This window comes from Ursus americanus, chromosome 1 (assembly GCF_024610735.1).
Source record: "Ursus americanus isolate L20-20 chromosome 1, mUrsAme1.1.p, whole genome shotgun sequence".
Taxonomy (NCBI): Eukaryota; Metazoa; Chordata; class Mammalia; order Carnivora; family Ursidae; genus Ursus; species Ursus americanus.
The window spans coordinates 90,179,759-90,198,194 of record NC_142127.1 but is presented as its reverse complement, the minus strand read 5'-3'; the positions used below and the strand labels follow the sequence as shown (position 1 = coordinate 90,198,194).

Genomic DNA, 18,436 nt, shown 5'->3' with positions numbered 1-18,436 from the left:
GTGCCACCACCTGGGGCCAGATGGGGCTCCTCTCTGTTGGTTTCCTCTCCTTCCTGTGGAAGGAGATGTCCTCAGTCGAGGTGCCCAATGCTCCAGGAGGATGAGGGTAGACAGCAGTAAAAAGAAAGTCAGAGGAAACAGGCTATGAAGGATTCAGGACAAACTCTCAATGTCCCCCAATGAAATGAGCCCTGAGGGTCCAGGCCCCAAGCCAAGCCAGCTCCATTATCCCTTGCCTTTCTCTCTTCCACGCCTAACTGGGCCCCCACTATGACTTCTTCCTCTGCCCCCCTCAAGGTACCCATCCCTGGCAAACTTTCGGGTCGCTGCAACTTCCTCGGGCCTCTCGGAGCCTCCGCAGGCCCCCACCTTCCTCACCCTGACCAGCATCTCAGCATGCGAGTTGGCCAACTCTGGTCACCAGTACTTAACTAAACTGCACCTGCCTTCCCTTCGTGGGGGGCAGGGAAAGGGGGGTGGGAATGGCAGTTGTCTTCATGGCTCCAGACTCAGGCCTTATTTGTGCCCTTCCGCACTGGGCAACATAGTCACTAACCAGAGGTACTATCGTTTCACCTACTGTTCCGAGGCCTCTGCGCCTGGTTTTACTGAAGGCCACCCTGACACGCCAACCAGAACCGAGACATATTCCTTTAGAAAAGCCCCCGCCCTCCCATTTCTCATTTTCCGGTTGAGGAATACGCTCCAAATTTCAGCTATTTGCCAAACAGAGATGATAGACACAACCTGTGTCCAATGCACTTTCCTGGCTCTGGTCACCACTTCCCCTCAGGGGCTCAGGAAGGAGCCGGTTCTGTCCTGTGGGGTCCTGGCATCCCCCAGACCAAATGGGGAAACGCACCACACCAAGTCCCGGTGTGGAGCCAGGCTACCCGATCAGGGCTCGGGAAAGGGACAGAGTCCTGCATACGAAGCTTCTCAGCCAAGGCCATCAGAGCGTGTGGCCCCTGACATCTCCTTTATCGTCTGCTCTGCACTGGTCTGTGGTCTAGGTTTTTGCGCTTAACCTTGACTTTGCCCCTGGCACAGTTCTTCCGAAACTCCACCTGGACTTCGCCAATCTAAAGGAAAAGGGATTTTGTCTTCACAGAGGCCCAGGGAGCCTGTCAAAGGCCTGATGAAGTTAGAGACCATTGTGTCGTCAGAGACCAAAGGGAATGAAATGCTCACACCTGAATGACAATCCGGGACATCTAGAAGGGCGCACCTCTTCCCTAAGAACACAACACACAGCCTCGCGGTGGTCTGTCCCCTCTCTGCTGACCAGCTTCAGGGCTCTAGCAGGTGGCCTGAACACCGGGGAGGAAACGGAATAGGATAAGGAAGCAGGGCCAGCAAAGGTGGGGCTGAGGGATTCCGGCTCTGGATGCTCAGAGCCACCCAGGGCTGTGGAACTCCGGGGAACCTTTCTGTAACCCCACCGCCACCCCCACCCCGTCTCCCCCAGGCAGGTACGGAATTTGCTTGAACGGAGTTTCCGACCAAGAGATCCAGTGGGTCCACCAGATGGCAGTGCTACTCCTGCCCGGAAGGGACAGAGCCTGCAGTGTGCGCGAGTGGCCACCAGGGGGCAACACAGGGACAACCGGCTTCGCTTGGCTACTGGTTGCCTAGCAACTGTGACGCAATGGGCTCCCAGTTTGCACCCTCTTCAAGGCCTCCCAGGTTATTTCTGGCAGAACAGACTGTTGCACAAGGAGTGGCCTCAGGAATCCCCAAACTGCTACTCTTAAGCCGTGAGAATCTAAAATGGTCCAGGGACCCCAAATGCAGCGCCACCCTGGCGTCTAGGGGGTTGGGCTACTGTCCCTGCTCCTCAGAATGCCAGGGATCAAGAAAAGAAAACATTTTCCATTTCCTTCTACAGCCCCACAGCCGCTGGGGTCAATCTGATTTCCCCAATGGCTAAAGAGAAGCCACCTCCTCCCTCACCCCTCCCCCACGCTCTCCCTTCCAAGCAGGAGCTAGATTAGCCGTATGTGACCTTGAGCCAGACCTTGAGCCTCCTGCGTCCCGGCTGTACTTTCGAGGGCTCAAGGGGGTGATGATAAGGTCCAGCTCTGACCTTCTGTGGTCTTGATTCTCTCCCTTTCCCCCGAGAATTCTGTCCTTGCCTCAAACCTCTCCCTGGTTTTGATGACCCTGAAAAGAGAATTCTTCCAATTCCAGTTGGATAAGCATGACCAGACAGACCAGAGGTGGAACCAAGAAAGTGAGGCAGACACAAGACAAGGAGTGTGGTTATAATGAGCTCAAAGCCTGTGCCGTTCTGGTCTGTGAAGGGGCCTGGGTGAGCCAAGGTCGGTGCCCCGGCAGAGTCAGCGGGCGCTCTGGCCGTGGCGTGAGTGGTTCCGGCACGTCTCTGGGTTGGGAGGAGCCTGCTGGCCCCGGGGCTGGGCTCTGCCTGGGGCCCAGGTGTGGATCACTAAGGTGTCAGGGTCTCTGAGGGCCACCACGGCCGAGGGTCACACAGGCATGTGCAGCTCGTTGTACTCATCCTGGCCGTCCTCGTCAAAGTTTGGCTCAGCATCTTCCGAGTCCAGCTGCAGAGAGGAGAAGGTCGGGGAGGGGCGGGGAGGCGGCGCTCGCCCTCCCGCTCCCCCAGCAACTTCTCAGGCCTCGCGATCTGCGGGAACCATCAGGGACCACAGCCCAAAGCACACGTCCCTCCAGCCAAAACCCTCAGGTCACGGCCCCAGTGACACCTCCTGATAATAGTAAAAACGAGAGCAACTCCCACTGCCCAGCCATCCGCAGCAGTCCTATGCTTTACTTCACACCAAACCATCACGCTCAGTGCTTTACGGGCACTAGGTTTCAATCCTCGCCACAAGTCTATAAGGTAGACTCCATTATCAGTCCATTTAAGCAGACGGAAGTAAGATTCCAGGTGCTTAGAGAACTTGCCTCCGGTCACACAGCTGGCAGGAGGCACAGCAGAGACTGGAAGCCAGGCCTCCCTGGTTCCAGGGCCCCTTGGGCGAACAGGGCCCCCAGCAGCTTCCCTTACCGCCTGCAGCTCCCTGTCCTGGAAGAGCCGGGGCAGAAGGCAACGCCTCAGAGGCACCGTGAGCAGCAGCAGGAAGGGAAAGGCGAGGGAGGCGGCCGTGGACTTGACCACCCAGAGCAGGGCGATGCAGCTCAGCTGGATACAGGTGAACAGGTGCATTCGCCACGTCTTCACCTGCAGAGTGGGCCTCAAGTGTCACGGCGCAGCGCCCAACCCGCTCCCACCCACACCTTTGGGGCCGGAGTTCCCCAGGTCCCCAGACTTACCCTCCACAGTCGCTCTGTCCATCTCCAGCCCTGGCACCCCTCTCACCCCCACCCCATCAGGCCATCTGCCCACCTCCACGCTGCCCAGCCCTACCTTGGTCACATAGGGTTGCTCAGGATGGTGTTTTGCCGGCATGAGGATAAGCAACAGACGCTGGGACAGCTGGATACCGGACAGGGACGTGACCCCCATGTACAGGAAAATCCCAAAGAGCACGGCCAACGGGATCCGGCGCAGCACAGCCCCCATGACGATGGACAGGCCTGGAGGAGATGACACAGACCTACCTGACCCCTCGGACAGCCCCCATGACGATGGACGGGCCTGGTGAAGTGGGGACCAGCTGGGCCTCATTGCTACACACGAGAGAGGATGGAGCCGGACGGAGAACCCAGAAAGGGCTCAGGGTAAAAAGGCTCAGAGTGTCACGAGGCAGGTTGGGGTGAGAGCAGTGCTAGACACAATGTGTCGGAAGACACGGAGGGGACCTGGGGCAAGCCTGGGAGGGAGAGTGGATGGAAGGCCACAGGGTCCATGAAGGCAGGTGTGCAGAGTGGGAGCTGGGGCCTTGCGAGGTGCGAGGCGGGTGCTCTCACCCACGAGGCTGGCGATGAGCACTCCGGTGACCCGCTGCTCCCGCACCTCCTGGATCTGGGGCTTGTCGCCGGGCGCAATGGCAGTGCGCATAACCGTCAGGGCATTCACGTGGGTGACCGAGCGGACGGTGGCGGCCGTGAGCCAGGGCAACCCAAACAGCCCGCAGAGCCCACCCAGGGAACCAATCAGCAGCAGGTCCAGGTGGAAGCCGGAGCCCTTGAGCAGCCTCCGGGCCTTCTGGCTGACGATGAGCCTGCAGGCACAGGACGGAAGTGCGGCTGAGTGGCAGGGACGGCAGGCTGGTCGCAGGGCAGTGTAGTGGGGAAGGACCAGCGCAGACTGAAGAACCCTCCCCGGGATCTGCCAGCTTCCTCTTCCAAGTTCCCAAAGTGATGTTCTCACCTCGAAGCACATTTGAGCTAAAACCTCAGACTGTGGATATTTAAAACGCCACAAAAGCCAGATGCCAGATCTCACCACATTGTGGTTTAACCAAAATGAGACACATGTGAGCATCACTGGGTGAGAGAACACAGTGCCAGACTGTTGTGAGGACTGCCAAGTGCCACCCTGCACATGGTGGTGGGGACAGATGGAGCTCCTGTCACAGCACTGGAGGGAAACCGTGCCCCGGGCCATGTGCCCCGCCCCCACCCTTGCCACCCATCCTGCTGCCTTCCACTCCTCCCCAGCCTCCCCCACCCAGGGTCCCCCAGCCCTCTCACGCAGTGATTTGAGTCTCCATGAAGATCAGGATGAGGACCAGCAGGGCAGGGACAGCAGCTGCCACCATCATCCAGGGAGGGAAAGGACGGGTACTGCCCAGGGGTGGGATGAACCACGTGCGCTTATGGGGGGACGTCACTGAGAGCCCAGTGGGCACCGTCAGCTTCTGCGTGGCAGGAAGGAAGACGGGGTTCGGGGACATAGCCTCCCCACATAGCAGCTGCTCTCACCCAGCTCTGTGTTCCCAGTGCCAGGGCTCCAGAAAACCCAGATATGAACAGGTTTGGGGCAAATTAGTTTTTCATCTTCCGGAGTCCCTCCAAGGATTAGACACAGAACAGAGAATGACATCCTTTCTCCCTGAGCCCCAGGCACACCTGTCCTTTGGCCCCCAGCTCCATACCTGCTCCAGGAGTCTAGGCTGAGGGTCACGCAGAGCCTCAGACCCCCGGCTGGCCTCATCTGCTGAACCACTCAGCTGCCCCCAGCCCACCCACCCCAGCATGGCCCCAGCAGGTCTCCACTTCACTAAAAAAGCTGAATTCTGCCCATGACCGTGGCCACTGCGGCAATGGGAACTTGTCGTGGCCTCCCTCCCGAGACTCTGGGGTGAGAACCCGCTGCTGGAGGGAGGCGGGGCTTGCTCACCTGCGTGTATGTGTCTGTAATGGAGTAATCCACTAAGACCATCACCAGAATGGAAATGGGGATGCCAAAATCCCCAATGATGCGGCGAGCCTTGAGAGGGGCCAGTGCGGGAAAGGAGCAAAGGGTAGAAGTGAGGTCACCAGACTAACACAGGGACTTATTACTCCCAACTCTCTCGGGTCTGAGCTGGAGCCAGAAATCCCCCCCCCTGCCCCTCTAAATCCCACAGGTGCTGCCCAGCTCAGGAGGGCATTCCTGGTCTGATTGAACTCTGAAGCTTCTGACCGGGAAGGGACTGCACAGATGGAGTTTCGGTCCATGGGTTGACTGGGAGAAGGGGAAAGCCCCCCTCTGGAGCGGAAACTGGCCGTGAGGGCGGGAACTCGGGAGGCAGGGGGAACCCACAGGGGCTCCCCGCTCCTCAGCCACACACCTTGCCTCCCAGGAAGCGGCTGTTCCTGAACTTCCGCAGGAAGAAGGCAATGAGAAAGGTCCCAAGCATGAGGATGAGGGAGAGCAGAGCCGTGTTGGGCTGGTTCCTCGGGCCAGGCAGCCCCTCGGTGGGGGGCACGGCACTCCCGTTTAGCTCTAGCCCAGCCTCCGATGTCCCCTCAGGGGGGTAGAATGGCAGCAATGGGTGCTCCGTGAACACCTGTGTGGGTTACAAGGTTGCCCTAGCACTCACCTGGGCAGGTGACCCTAATTCTATCACCCTGATTTCATACCGCTGTGGGGAGGAGTGCTGACCCCTCACACACCTGGCCAGGCAACAGTATCACAGGATATGCAGCCACGTCTCACACACACACACCACACACACACACACACACACACACACACACACACACTCCTCTACGAAAGGACCCCCATAGCGCTGACAGTGCCCCACACCATCACATACTGGATGAATCCTGCTGGAGTTCTAACCTGTACCCTCGGGGTGGGACTCCCTGCCCTGCAGCTCTGACCTAGCCCAGGGTGTCCCGACCCCCCACGCCCACACCCAGCAGAGCCCTCCTCCTCGTCCCCTCTGCTCCCAATGCTCCCTGCTGCCCCCTCCCATGCTCTCCCCACCAGGGCGCTGCCCAGCCCCCCCAACCCCCCCCCCCAGACCTCTCTGGACCACCACCTTGTAGAGCTTGTGGAAAGTCTCGTAGATGAAAATAAGCGAGATGAGGAAGGCGAAGATCTCCTGGGTGAAAGGTGAGATGTAACGGACCAGGAAGCTGCCTTCAGCGGCCACCAGGGCAAGGACAAAGACCACCAGCCAGAGGCCAACCCACACGCGGCCGGTGAGGTACTCCAGGTCCTGGGCTCGGCAGAACTGGAGGCCAGGAGGGAGGTGTGGTTACCCACGGCGGTCTGCCCTGGACATCGGGCCCTCTGGGATGGGACAGGGTGGGGGCAGAGTGGGGGGGACCCTCAAGGGGGAGGAGGGGAGAGACTGCTGGGACCCATCACCTGGGCCGAGAGATGGGACATGAGATCTCGGAAGCGGGGGGGGGGGCAGGGGAGGGCTGTCACCTTGAAGAAGGCTTCTTCAAAGACCAGCAATGGCCCTGAGAAACCAACCACAAGCAGCGGCTGGGCCCCCAGCAGAGAGAAGAGGACGCCAAGCACCGCAGTGGACACGATCAGCTCGGACACGCCCATCAGCCCCTCAGTCTTCTCCCCTGGTGCGGGCAAGGGTCAGCGGGAGGGTCCTGCCTGGCTCCTTCTACCAGGCCCCTCCTCTTCATCTAGCCCACCCTGACCTGGGGACCCGACAAGAACAGAGCAGCCCTGCAGAGCAATCGATAGGTCCCGCTCCCCAGCCCCACCCTCCCACCTCCCTCACCACCACCCTCCCACTCCACCCCCACCACCCCCCCAAAACACAGGCTCCCCTACCCCTTGCTCACCCTTCCTGCCCCCCTCTCACTTTATAGCCGCCTGCAAAAATGATCCCTGGGGCCCCTGACCACAGACCTTACAGGTGATGCTGGGTCCCCCTCCCCGGCCTCCCCTCCCCCTCACCTAGCAGCCCCCCGAAGGTGATGGCAGGGCTGAGGGCCGCGAAGTAGATGAAGAGCACGGCTGCCACACACTGGGAGTGCAGGGCGTCCCGCAGATCACTGGGGTAATGGGGGTACCGACGCTTCACATCCCGCACAAGCCCCCCAAACACCGAGCCAGTCCGCCGCAAGGGGTCATCTTCGGGGGTCACCTCGGAGCCCCCCAGCTCCACCGACAGCTCTGGGGGAACAAGGAGCTGCTGGAGCACAGACCACCCCCTCCTGCTGCCCCCCCCGGGGGGGGGGCTCAATCCTTCCCATCTGGGGCTGGAGGCCAGCATCCAGGAGTTAGGGAGTCGGGACAGGCTGGGCTCACGACCTTAGGAGCTGTGGGGGGGAGAGCAGGGGTGGGGTGGGTATGAGCCCCAAAGGGTCTGACCTTTCCCGGGGGCCACATAGCTTCCCTGGGTGGTCATCTCCACTTTGGTCTGTTCACGCTCCCGCCGCTTCCTCAGCAGCTCCCGCTGGAAGGCGGCCACGGAACGCAGCAGGTCGCGGCCCTCCACCTCTGACGGAGGAATCACGATGCTGCCATCCAGGAACTCACTAATGGCGCTCAGGAGGTCCTGCCGGTCGTCCGCCTGGTAGGCAGCCTCATGAAACAGCTGCGGGCAGGAGAGGCAAGGGCTGAGCCCCCCAGAGAGCCCCTTGGAGGGCTTCAGGGAGGAGGTGTGGGGCCGTCACCGAGCCAGAGGCAGGGTGGGTGTTTAGCCACATATACAGGTCCAGTCCAATTGTCAAAATATTGACTCGCTGGCCAGCAATCGGCCACAGCCCTGAACCTCCGAGTGCCTTCTATTCCTCTAGGAGCTTCCAGACTTTTCCACGATGCAACAACTCAAGGGGCAATGCTGGGCACAGCAGGGGCCCCCAGAACCATTCTGACTGGGGAGTTCCCACCCCCTACAAGTTGGGCAGTTAGCGTTCCCCACATCACCCCTGGCTGAAGGACCTTCCTGTCCCAGCTGAGGAGAAGCCACAGCAAAGACCAACATACCCAGGCCTCCCTTTCTAGTCTCATGCCACATTCAAGACTTGGGGGTCTGGGGTTTTTCTCCCCTTTCAACCACCTCCCCTTCCCACAGCCCCAGCCCAGGGCTCCCTTTTCTCCCCTCAGCCAACAGCTCCCTCTACCACCACTCCAGAGCACTGCCCCCCCCCCAGAAGAGCCCCTGCAGGGCCAAGGATAGAGGCAGTAAGCGACAGGGAAAAAGGAGGGCCCGGGGGGGAGGGGGTACAGGCCTAGAGCACCCAACCCAGGGTCTGCAGGACCCACCTTGTCAGACATGAGGGTGGCAATGGAGCGCCCAAGCTCGTGATAGTCAGTGCTGGTTTGGTTGGGACCCAGCATCACAAAGAGGAATCGAACGGGCACAGGGACCTCGAGCACAGACTCCAAGAGCACAGCCTCATTCAGGCGCACAAAAGCTGCCGCCGGCTGCTCCAGGAAAGGCACACAGCCTGGGGGAACAGTAAGGCACAGGGCACTGGGCAAAGAGGAGCCGCCCAGGCTGGCCCTGGAGAAAACATCTGGGGCCATCATGTACAGTTGAGCAGGTTGAGTACTGCACAAAGAAACCCTGATCTAAATGTTTTTTTATATTTATATGTTTATATATTTATTATAATTTACCAATAGATGAAAAGTTACGAGTTTCCAAGAAGGAGTGCTTCTTTTTAATTCTCACAAAAGTGCTCTATGGACTAGCGGCAGTCCGAGATAACAGAAAACTGGATAGGAAGCAGGCAGAGGACTGGGAAAGCGCGAGCTGGGGGCGAGACAGGAGGTCAGGAAGGGTAGGGACGCACTGGGGGCCTGGCCAGCGGGCCAGAGCTGAGGCCGAGCAGAGCACGGTGGAAGAACACACACCCAGGACCCCTGCCTCCTCACCCACGAGCACAACGGTAGCCTCAGCATCTTCAGGGATCTTCTCCAGCAGCTTCAGACTTTTTCCCCGGTGACCATCTCCCCCAGGCATGTGGAGAGGCTTCTGAGGACGCAGAACTGGAATAGGGCTGGGACCCTGACCGGAGGCCGTGGCAGGCCCTCCCATCCCTTGTTCCAGCCTTGGACTATGCCCTCCAACCCCTGGACCTGGGCCCTGTTTTTTCCCCTCCCCAGCCAGGAAAGGGACCATTGGTGATGTGCCCCAGAGTGCCCTCAGTCCCCCAGCCCAGGTCCAAGCAAGGCGACTGACCTCCTTAGCATCAGGGTCATGAGGCCAGAGTGGGGCTGGCTCCCCCACGTCATCAGCCATGGTGGGCACGGCGCCGTCAGGGCCATGGCTGGGGGTGGGGTGATGATTCCCCAGGACCGAGTTCACGCTGGAGCTGGACGGGTTTCGGGGAAAGAAGCCACTGTCCTTGTCATCATTGGGATGGCTGTGAAGAGGGCAGAGGGGGCAAGGCAGGTTAGGCAGAGAGGCCCTTAGTGCAGAGAAACGGAGGGTCAGGCTTTCACCCCTTCTCCCTCCATGTAAAAAAAGAAAACTTTCTCGTGGCTGGTGCTGTCCGAGCACAAATGAGGAATAAGCTCCCCATCGCTGGGGTTATACAAGCAGAGGCTAGAAAGCCGCACAGGAGAGTCTGTGCTCCTGGAAGGGCATGGGCACTAGATGGCCCCCTCCCAGCCCCCCACCCTGGCACCTGTGTTTCAGCAGAAGGGTGCGCAGGACGCTGGCCCGGTCCTCTGGACGGATCTGGTCAGACACGATCATGGTCTCCACCACAAGGTGGGCGATCCCCGGCAGAGTGGTCTGCTCCAGGTCCAGGAGGGCAGCTCCTAGGGGCACAGTCGGGGGAGGGGGCGCAGTCCCATCAGAGAGGAAAAGCCACCCCACCGCCTTGCTCCCCAAGGGCAGGAAGACACGCCGGCTGAGCTGAGCGCCTGATGCGCACGGGGCGATACGCTGTGCCACCGGCACAGACGAGCCAAACACAGGGACGTGCAGACGGAACACAGAGCAAGGGCACAGCCCCTCCAAACCCAGGGAGGGGAGTCACTGGTTAGCCTACTGCATGGGGACGGGGAGCCTAGAGTGGCACAGCCCGGCCCCTCCGAGCTTAGGGCTACGCAGGCAGTCGGACTCCACATCCCCAAGTGGCAGCCAGACCTCACCTGGGCGCCGGCCTCCAGGGAGGAGCTCCCCAGCGCTGGACGGCCTGCCGCCGGCCTAACTCCACGGTCTGTGAAGAGGGCACGCAGCCCAGGGCCAGGCCTGCAGGGCCCCTACCATGTGCGATAGTCCTCCTGAGCTCCAGAAGGCTGCGGAAGGAGAGCGAGGCCACGTGGGGCTTCCCCCAGCGCTCTGTCTCTTCCTCCACGTCCTCCTCGAACTTGATCCAGCGTGCCGTCTCCCGCCAGTGGGGCTCCTGGCTGCGGTCCAGCGTCAGCTCATTCAGCTCCACAAACACCTGCGGCGGGCGCCAGGGGTGAGGGGCCAGGGGCCGCCCAGCGGCATCGGCCGCCCGGTGGCATCGGAGCCGTAGCAGCCAGGCAAGGCTGGGGGGCGGGGAGGAGGGCAGGGGAGACTCAGGGGAGGAGAGGGGAGAGGAGGCCACAGGTCCACCCCTCCGGCTCCTGTACCTCATGAGGCCTCCGATCCAGCTGCTTCTTCTTCTTCTTCCTGCGAAGGATGGGGGCCAAGCCCCCAGGGCTGCCCCTCCCGGCCTGCGTCCGAGACGGCTTCTTCACGAGGTGCCGCCTCACGCCGGGGTTATCCTCTAGCCGGTGACCTGCGGGCAAGGCAGGCCTGGTGGTCCCGGGGGTCCAGCTCGGGGCCTCGCGGTCAGAGACAAGCCCTTCGGCCCCCTGCTCTAGTCAGCCGGGGGCCATGTCCACACAACCCCATAAGTCAGCATGGCCATGTCACAGACAAAGACACGAAGGCCCAGAGAGGGGGAAGGACGACCCCACAGTAGCACAGGGGACCACTGGCCAAGCCACTGTAAAAAGGCAAACCCCAACTCAGTCCACAGCCCCGGCTGCCTACCCTCCCCCACAGCCACTGCCTCTCACTCCAGAGCACCGTCACCTGTATCGAGTCACCAGGGCCCCCAATACTTTGCCTGTGTCCTCTCTTGGCACCCAGGTCTCCCCCACAGATACACATCTGGCAGACTCAAGCAGAGCTCTGGCCCTTCCTCCCTGCTTGCCCCTTCCAGGCCTGCGGCTGTGAAGAGGCCAGCAGCCCGGGTACTCACAAGGTGGTCCCCCTGCCATGGGGCTCAGCTGGCCCTGGGTGGGTTCCCCCAGGTCACCGTCCTCAAGGTCCAGCGCCAACATTTCTAAGTCCTCTGAGGCCAGAGAGTCTCGAGGGCTGGGGGCCGGAGCCATCCAAGAGCCCTGGACCTCCGCGTCCCCAGGCCCGGGGCTCGGTGCCCTGTTGGGCTCTGTGACCTCCTCCAGCAGGCTCATCATTCAACCGGTGGCCGAGCCCTCAGGCCCCGCTCCTCCCCAGAGCCCTGGCTCTCCTAAAAGGTGGGAGCCTGGACCAGTGGTCTTAGTTCAGCCTGAGCCTTCTGACTCCCCACAGCCCCAGGCCGGCTCCCTGCTGCTTCCAGCCCCCACCCTGAGTCTGTAAACACGCCCTCCCCTGACCCCCCCCCCCATCCCACTGCTGCCATCGGATTGTTCCTGTCCCTGTCCTCAGGCCCTGGCAACTTTCCATGACGTACTGAGCTCAGAGCCCTCCCCACCAACCCCTGCCCACACACTGTGCTTCCAAGGGGGAGGGAGGTGGGGTCAGTGGTGCCCCTGGCCTGGGCACAGAGCCCCGTGGGTGATGACAGGTGGCACAGAAACCAGGGCACTGATAAGATGGAAGGAATGTGCCGCGATCACAGCCAGGCCCTGCCAAGGGTGGTGCGACGAGTTGGGGCCCCCGATGTAGGGAGAAGCAGGACCTGGACGAGTGGCTCACCCTCAGGGGGCCAGCGTGAAGAAGACAAAAAGAGTTTTCCCTGAGAAGAGGAGCCTTGGGGGGAGGGGTATATAATGTCTCCAAAGGTCACGTGGAAGAGGGGTTGCCTTATTCAGGGGGTGACTCAGAGGACAGAATCAGGACAGAAGGGCAGAGGTGTCATGAAGGGAAATCTCAGCTCTGGCAACCAGAGAGGTGGCTTGGTGAGGTAATGAGCTCCCCATCCCTGGCCAGGTTCCAGTAGACAGGGATCCTGCAGAGGGGACTCAGCGCTGGGTTGGGGAGAGCACGGAGCTTCTCCAGGGCTCCCCACAGGCCGAGCACCCGTGGGGGTGGGCCAGGGGGGCTGCCACGGCATGTCACTCACTCTTCATGTCGTCCAGGTCCGCAGAGCCCAGCATCTGGGCCTCCGCCTCATCCGTGGGCACCTGCTGCTCCGGGCCTCCTGGGGTACCCAGGGCACTGCCTGGGCACAGCCGCTCCCGCAGGTCATAGCTGGCCGACGGGCTCCACGGCCGGCTCTTCTCCCCAGCGACTCGGGAGACCCGGGCCCGGGGGCTTGAGGAGCTGAGGAAGCACCATGGCAGCCTTGGACTTGACAGGGAACCACGGTGGAGATGGGCCAGGTTAGGGGGTTCCTTTGCCCTCCCCCAGCTTGGGGTGGGGCCTAGAACAGCCCCCTGGGCGCTAGACACAGACTCTCTGGGCCGAGAAGGAAGCTCACCTCCACCTCCTTGCCCCCCTCTCACTGTCCCCCCCCCCTCGCCCCCCTCCTCTCTTTCTTCCACCTGTATCCCTGTCCTCCTCTCTAGTGACTCCCTGTCTCTCCTCCTTGTCAATCCTATGGACAGAGAGGGGATGTGCCCCTCCCCCCTTCCTCTGTTCCCTCTCCTCTCCTCCCCTCTTCTTCTCCAGGGTCAGAGCTGGGAACCCTCCCCAGGGTCAGAAGGGAGCCTGGGACCTGCTCTGGGCTGAGCTGGAGGCTGGTACCTGACTGACTGCTGGGGGCTCTTGTCAGAGCAAGGGCCCACGGATGGCAGGGGCTTGGTGAAGGCAGCCCTCCCAGACAGGCCGGGACTGTCATCCTCATCACTTCCGATGGAGAACTGTGGACGAACCAGAGTGCCCTGGGTCCCTACACCAGCTCAGCCCCCAACCCCTGACTCTGCTTCTCCCAGGCAGTCCTGGCCCCCTCTCCTGCGTCCCCTTCCCCTCCTCTCTGCACCCCTCCCTGAGGAGCCAGCCCTGCTTCAGGGACAGACCCCTACCTTTGCTTTCTGTGGGGACCCTGAGGGCAGGGGCTCCACAGGTTCTGCGTCAGATTCCCCTTCTTCTTCCTCCTCCTCCTCCTCTTCCTCCTCCTCCACTCCGGCGCCCCCCTCCTCCTGGATGGGAGGGGTCCCCTCCGAGGGGGGAGCCGAGGTTTTCTCCTTCTTCCTCTTCCTCCTGGTCTGCCGGGCAGAGGTGGGGGGCAGTCGCCGCAGCTTGTGGGGTGGAGGCAGGCGCGCCGAGAGCGGGTGGTGGGTGTGGTGGGATGTGTGCCGGTGAACTGGGGGTGCAGGAGAGCCGGTTGGGGGTCCCCACAGCAGAAGGGGGCCCCTCACCACCCTTGGGGCACACACCTTATTCTAGCCCAGGGCCTCAAACAAGGGCACCCTAGAACTTCCTCGAGAGTCAGGCTCCCCCCAACACCTGCGTCCATGTCCTGCCATTGGTAAGGCCTGGGAGAGTGGGGGAACGGGAGTCAGGGAGAGGGCGGGTCGTGAAAAGGGGGCTGGGGGAAATGGGAGGACAAGATACAGCGAGGGGGGAAGGCAGAGTTAGAAGAGCTGAGGGAGGTAAGGAGGCACAGAGAAGAGAGCAGGGCCGGAGGTATGGCAAAGCCTTAGGGAAGATGAAGGTCACCGAGGGACACCTCAGGCCCATCTCCCTAAGTCTCCCCCTGCGTCTGGGGCCCGGCTCCCCTGCAAGGTGGACAGGCGATGGGTGAGTGAGGCAGGATGACTTAACATGGCATGGTGGCCCAGCACAGCGTCCAGCACAGCGTCCAGCACAAGATGGCACTGGGTGACCAAGCCAGTGGTGAGCACGGTGATGGCGGCAATGAAGGTGATGGTGGTGAGAGCGGCCACACTAGGGGTCCCCAGGCTACCCACACTCAAAGTCCCGCTCGCTGTAGCTGCGGCTGGGCTTCTCGGGGTCCCAGGCCGGGGGCTTGCTGATGAGGTCCCCAAACCTGCTCACAGCCAAGGTCTTGCCCAAGTCATCGTCCTCCTCCTCCAGGTCTGGACTCAGAGGGGGCTCCTCCAAGGGCACCCGGACCTGCAGGGTCAGACAGCCTCTCCTAAGGACCCTTGACCCACGAACTCCCCACATCCACCCCAACTCCAAACCCTGGCTGGGGGCGGGGGAGACCAGCGGGCTCCACCTTCAACCACCCCCTCTCCCTGCGCCCCAGCCTTGGGTCAGCCTCCCAGGCGCCCAGAGCTTGCGAGGAGAGGGGGCAACAGAACTGAAAAATACCGAAAGGCCCTCCCTTTCCCCATCCCCTCCAGCCCAGCTCCATCTCTGGATGTGGGGGTCCCAAGGTCGGCCAGAGGACTCCCCTCTCCTCCTTGGGGTCCCTCCCCTCCTCTTCTCCCACCCCCGCGCGCGGCAGTCACCTGGGGTAGGGGGGAGGCGCCCCCGGGCGGCGGGATCACTCCGTTGGCCATGGCCGGGGAGGCGGCTCGGGAGCCTCTCGCTCACTGAGGGACCCGTGACCGGGTTGAGAAGAAGGGGGCGCTGCGGGGGCCTAGTGGGGAGCCCTGGGGGAGGAGGGCGGGGTCAGGAGCCTCGCGCGGCCGCCCTCTCCCCCTCGCCGAGCCCGATCGTCCGCCAGCCCAGGCGAGGCCCCGCCACGCCCGCGACACCCCGGGGCCCCGGCCCTGGCCCGCCGCGCCGCGCCCCGCCCTGCCCTGCGGTACCTCGGGGCTCCGGAGCGTGCGGGGCCTGCGCCGGCCGCCGCGCCCCATCTCCCTCCCGCGCGCGCTCTGGGGCCTGGCGCCGCGCAGGGCCGCACGGCCGGGGGGGCGCCCGCGGCGGCGGCGAGCCGGGCCGGCCAGGCGGACGCAGGCGCCGGAGCCCGCAGCCCGGGGCTCCACCTCCTCGCGTTCGGCTCCGCAGCTCCGCCGCCGCAGCCGCCGCAGCCGCCGGGCCGCACAATGGGAGCGGGCGGGCCGTGACTCACCCCGCCCCGGCCGGCCCGGCCCCCACGCGCGGGCCCCCGCAGGACACCCCCCCCCCGCCCACCAGCCCCTTCCCCGGGCGCCCCACGCAGCGCCGGGGGCGGGTGCACGGCCCCACATTCCCACAATCCCTAGGTCGCTCCCCTACTTTGCTTTTAGCCTCCCCTCCCTCCCCTCGGGAGCCCTGGAAGCGACCCCTGCACCACACAAGCCCCTCCAACCTGGGGAACGGAGCTCACAGACACCGGGAAGCCCCCGCCACCTCCCCCTTTAGTCCCAATATGGCCTCGGATGCCTCGCTTCTGCCACCGGGCACCACCCAACATTTGACCTTGGCACATTACCTCCCCTCCCGGTTTCCCCCTCTGTGGCCCAAGGGGCCTGGAGTAGGAGTGTTCCAGGGTTCCATCCAGCTCTAAGATTCTGTAGCTCAGTTTCCACATCTCCTCTCCCCTCGTCCGCTCCCTGGGGTCACATCTCCTTTTCCAAGGGCAAAGGTCTTTGGAAGGACCTGCTGCATCCCAGTTTGATCCTCTGGTGTCTGGCTGAAGCGGGGCACCTAGCACGAGGCTACACCCATGACAGCCCCTCGACAGTATGTGTTGAAGCCACAGGGAAGCCAGGTCCCCGAATCCTTGGGAAGACGGAAGAGGATGTGGGGGCAGAACTGGGGAGGGAGCTAACGGGCAGGAGAGGGTGAGCCAGCCGCTCAGGAGAGGGAAACAAACGCCTGCAGAGAGGGGTGCGGGGGAGAGCCAGAGGATTGGACATGATGGTGCTCTGCGGGGGAAGGAGGTTTAACCCTGTGACCTTGGACGTGCAATATACCCTCTCCCACCCCTGCCTTCATCTGGGTCTCAGCTCAACCCAAAAGAAGATTTTCAACGTTCAAGCACAAGGGGAGAGGGGAGGGCAGCTAGGGTCTGTGAACACCCACTGGCTTTGATGCGCGCTGGACCCTCTCCATACTCATCTCAGCCTTCCCACAACAGAGACGCAGAGAGCCTTATTACCCCTGCCCCCTGGGGTCACAGCTGGGAAGCAGGCCAGGCAGCAGGGGTGTGTACAGGGGACTGTCAGAGCCACAGCCATTTAACTGCCACCCCTGCCTTTTACACTGAAAGAAATGTCCTTGGCCTCCCCATCCCGCAGGGTGTTGAGAGACAGAAAGAAGACAAGACGCCAGTGTAAGTGGGCTGCATGTACGTGGAGCACGTGAACTGTGCTCCAGAACTCGAGGTGCGAGACCCGTCTGTGATGGATTGAATTGTGTCCCCACAAATGTCTATGTTGAAGTTCTGATCCTGTGACCTCATATGGAAATAGCATAGTTACGGACGTTCGGGTGAGGTCATACCGGGGTAGGGTGGGCTCCTTTTCCAATATGACTGGTGTGGAAATGTGGACACAGACGTGCACTCGGGGAGGACACCAAGGGAAGATGGGAGTCAGGCTGCCGCAAGCCAAGGAACTACCAGAAGCTACCAGAGAGGCCTGGAACAGATCCTGCTCTGGCATTTTCAGAGGGAACACAGCCCTGCTGACATCTTGATCTCAGATTTCCAGCCTCCAGAACCACGAGATAATAAATCTCTGTTGTTTGAGCCACTTAGTTTGTGTGACACGCTGATACACCATCCGAAACCTTTACACTCCGAGCCAGGTGACTTGGTTCCAAGTCTCTACCTTGAGGATTATTTACACAGGGCCCTCACCTCCTGAGAGATACTCAAGAGCCTTGGAGCCTTTCCTAGTCAGGAACGTTGCAGAGGATCCTCCCCAGTCTGCCTCCAACACCTTGGTCCTCCTCGCGGCCCCGGCCCCTGGCTTCTAGGCCACAAGCTTGGACAGCGGCTACTTTGCTACCAAGACAGCCTGAGGAGGGTCCTGCCAACCTGGGACCCCCAGTGTACTGGGCCCTCGACACCGTGGCCTTAAAAGCACCACGTGATTCATGCTTCTGAGGCCCCTGCCTTCCCCCAGGGAGCCTGCTGAGCACAGACCCTCATCTTCCTGGACCCCTCAGTCTCCCATCCTCTTCCCAGCTGGGGACTCTCCCACCCCACCCAGAGTCAGCAGCTTTGGTCTCTAGCCTCGGAAGTCCCTCCCCTTATCCCCCAGGTGTTGGGATGATGGGGTGATAGCCCCCTCAAAGAATCCTTAGAGGCTTATGTTCATCTCTCCTTCCAGGGTGGAGCTGGAGGAGATGCCGATGGCCGCCAGTGGTTGTATGCCCGCTCGTCCCGTTAGACATCAGTGATGCTTTCAGTACTCCCATGCAGATGTCCCGGCCTCCTGGAGGCTTTTCCAGTTGTGTTCTCCGGCACCTGTAATCGTCAGTCCCCAGTACAGTGTTCCCAACGGAGTCTTCATTCCTGTGACAAGAGTGTTTCTTGCATACACAAAGGACGGCCACTGTGTGTGAGAGAGAAAGGGGACGGGAAAGGCGACAACGAAGATAGAAGCTCAGAGACCCCCCCCCCTTGCACCCTCCTTCTCGGCCCAGGCTGACTTGGGTGCCCCTACCCTGCAGGCAAAGGCCCGGAATGCTCGTCTGACACACACAGCACCGCCAAGGTCTGTCCCGGATGTCCAAGAGCCCAGGAGCCATGCCACCACACCACCCAGATGTGGACACACAAGCACAGTATCCCCGGGGTCCTCACACGTGGGCCAGGAGCCCTCTGCGGTGGGTTCCTCTCCCAGCCGTTCCCTGCAGTCGCCGTCTTGGGATCAAGCATGTTGGGGAGGAGACGGACGTAGAGGATATCTGTCCTCTCTGGCCACCCAAACCTTTGCAAACCCTCTACACTTTGGTCATGTCCCATGGGTGCTGTCTCTCCGAGGGCGAGGCCACGCGCCCCTTGCAGAACTCCCTTGCAGTTAGGGTAGAGACTGGCCTGCGGGAGCCAGGAAATCAGGAGCAAGCGCTCTGCACTTGTGCGAGTGCAGGAGGGGAGGCTG

General features: G+C 61.8%; 1 protein-coding gene across 4 annotated transcripts; it reads right to left on the bottom strand.

Moving 5' to 3' along the window:
* Nucleotides 1-2,245: 2,245 nt before the first annotated feature.
* On the bottom strand, nt 2,246-16,125 carry SLC4A3 (solute carrier family 4 member 3). Of its 4 annotated transcripts, none has more exons than XM_087863878.1 (23): nt 15,817-16,125; nt 14,909-15,052; nt 14,402-14,567; nt 13,514-13,794; nt 13,236-13,351; nt 12,613-12,839; nt 10,910-11,058; nt 10,557-10,737; nt 9,970-10,105; nt 9,522-9,705; nt 9,215-9,314; nt 8,600-8,784; nt 7,703-7,928; nt 7,286-7,504; nt 6,794-6,942; nt 6,399-6,593; nt 5,703-5,921; nt 5,270-5,359; nt 4,621-4,787; nt 3,895-4,148; nt 3,392-3,561; nt 3,032-3,205; nt 2,246-2,564 (listed from the first exon to the last, which is right to left on the bottom strand). In XM_087863878.1, exons 2-23 carry the CDS (start codon nt 14,957-14,959, stop codon nt 2,487-2,489), a joined length of 3,717 nt encoding a protein of 1,238 aa, XP_087720004.1. In that variant the 5' UTR covers nt 14,960-15,052; nt 15,817-16,125; the 3' UTR covers nt 2,246-2,486. The 4 variants fall into 4 exon arrangements, with proteins under 4 accessions (XP_087720004.1, XP_087720000.1, XP_045633522.1 ...); XM_087863874.1 differs by lacking the exon at nt 15,817-16,125 and adding an exon at nt 15,212-15,389; XM_045777566.2 differs by lacking the exon at nt 15,817-16,125 and adding an exon at nt 15,212-15,389 and having other exon boundaries at nt 12,613-12,812.
* Between the last annotated feature and the right edge of the window lie 2,311 nt (nt 16,126-18,436).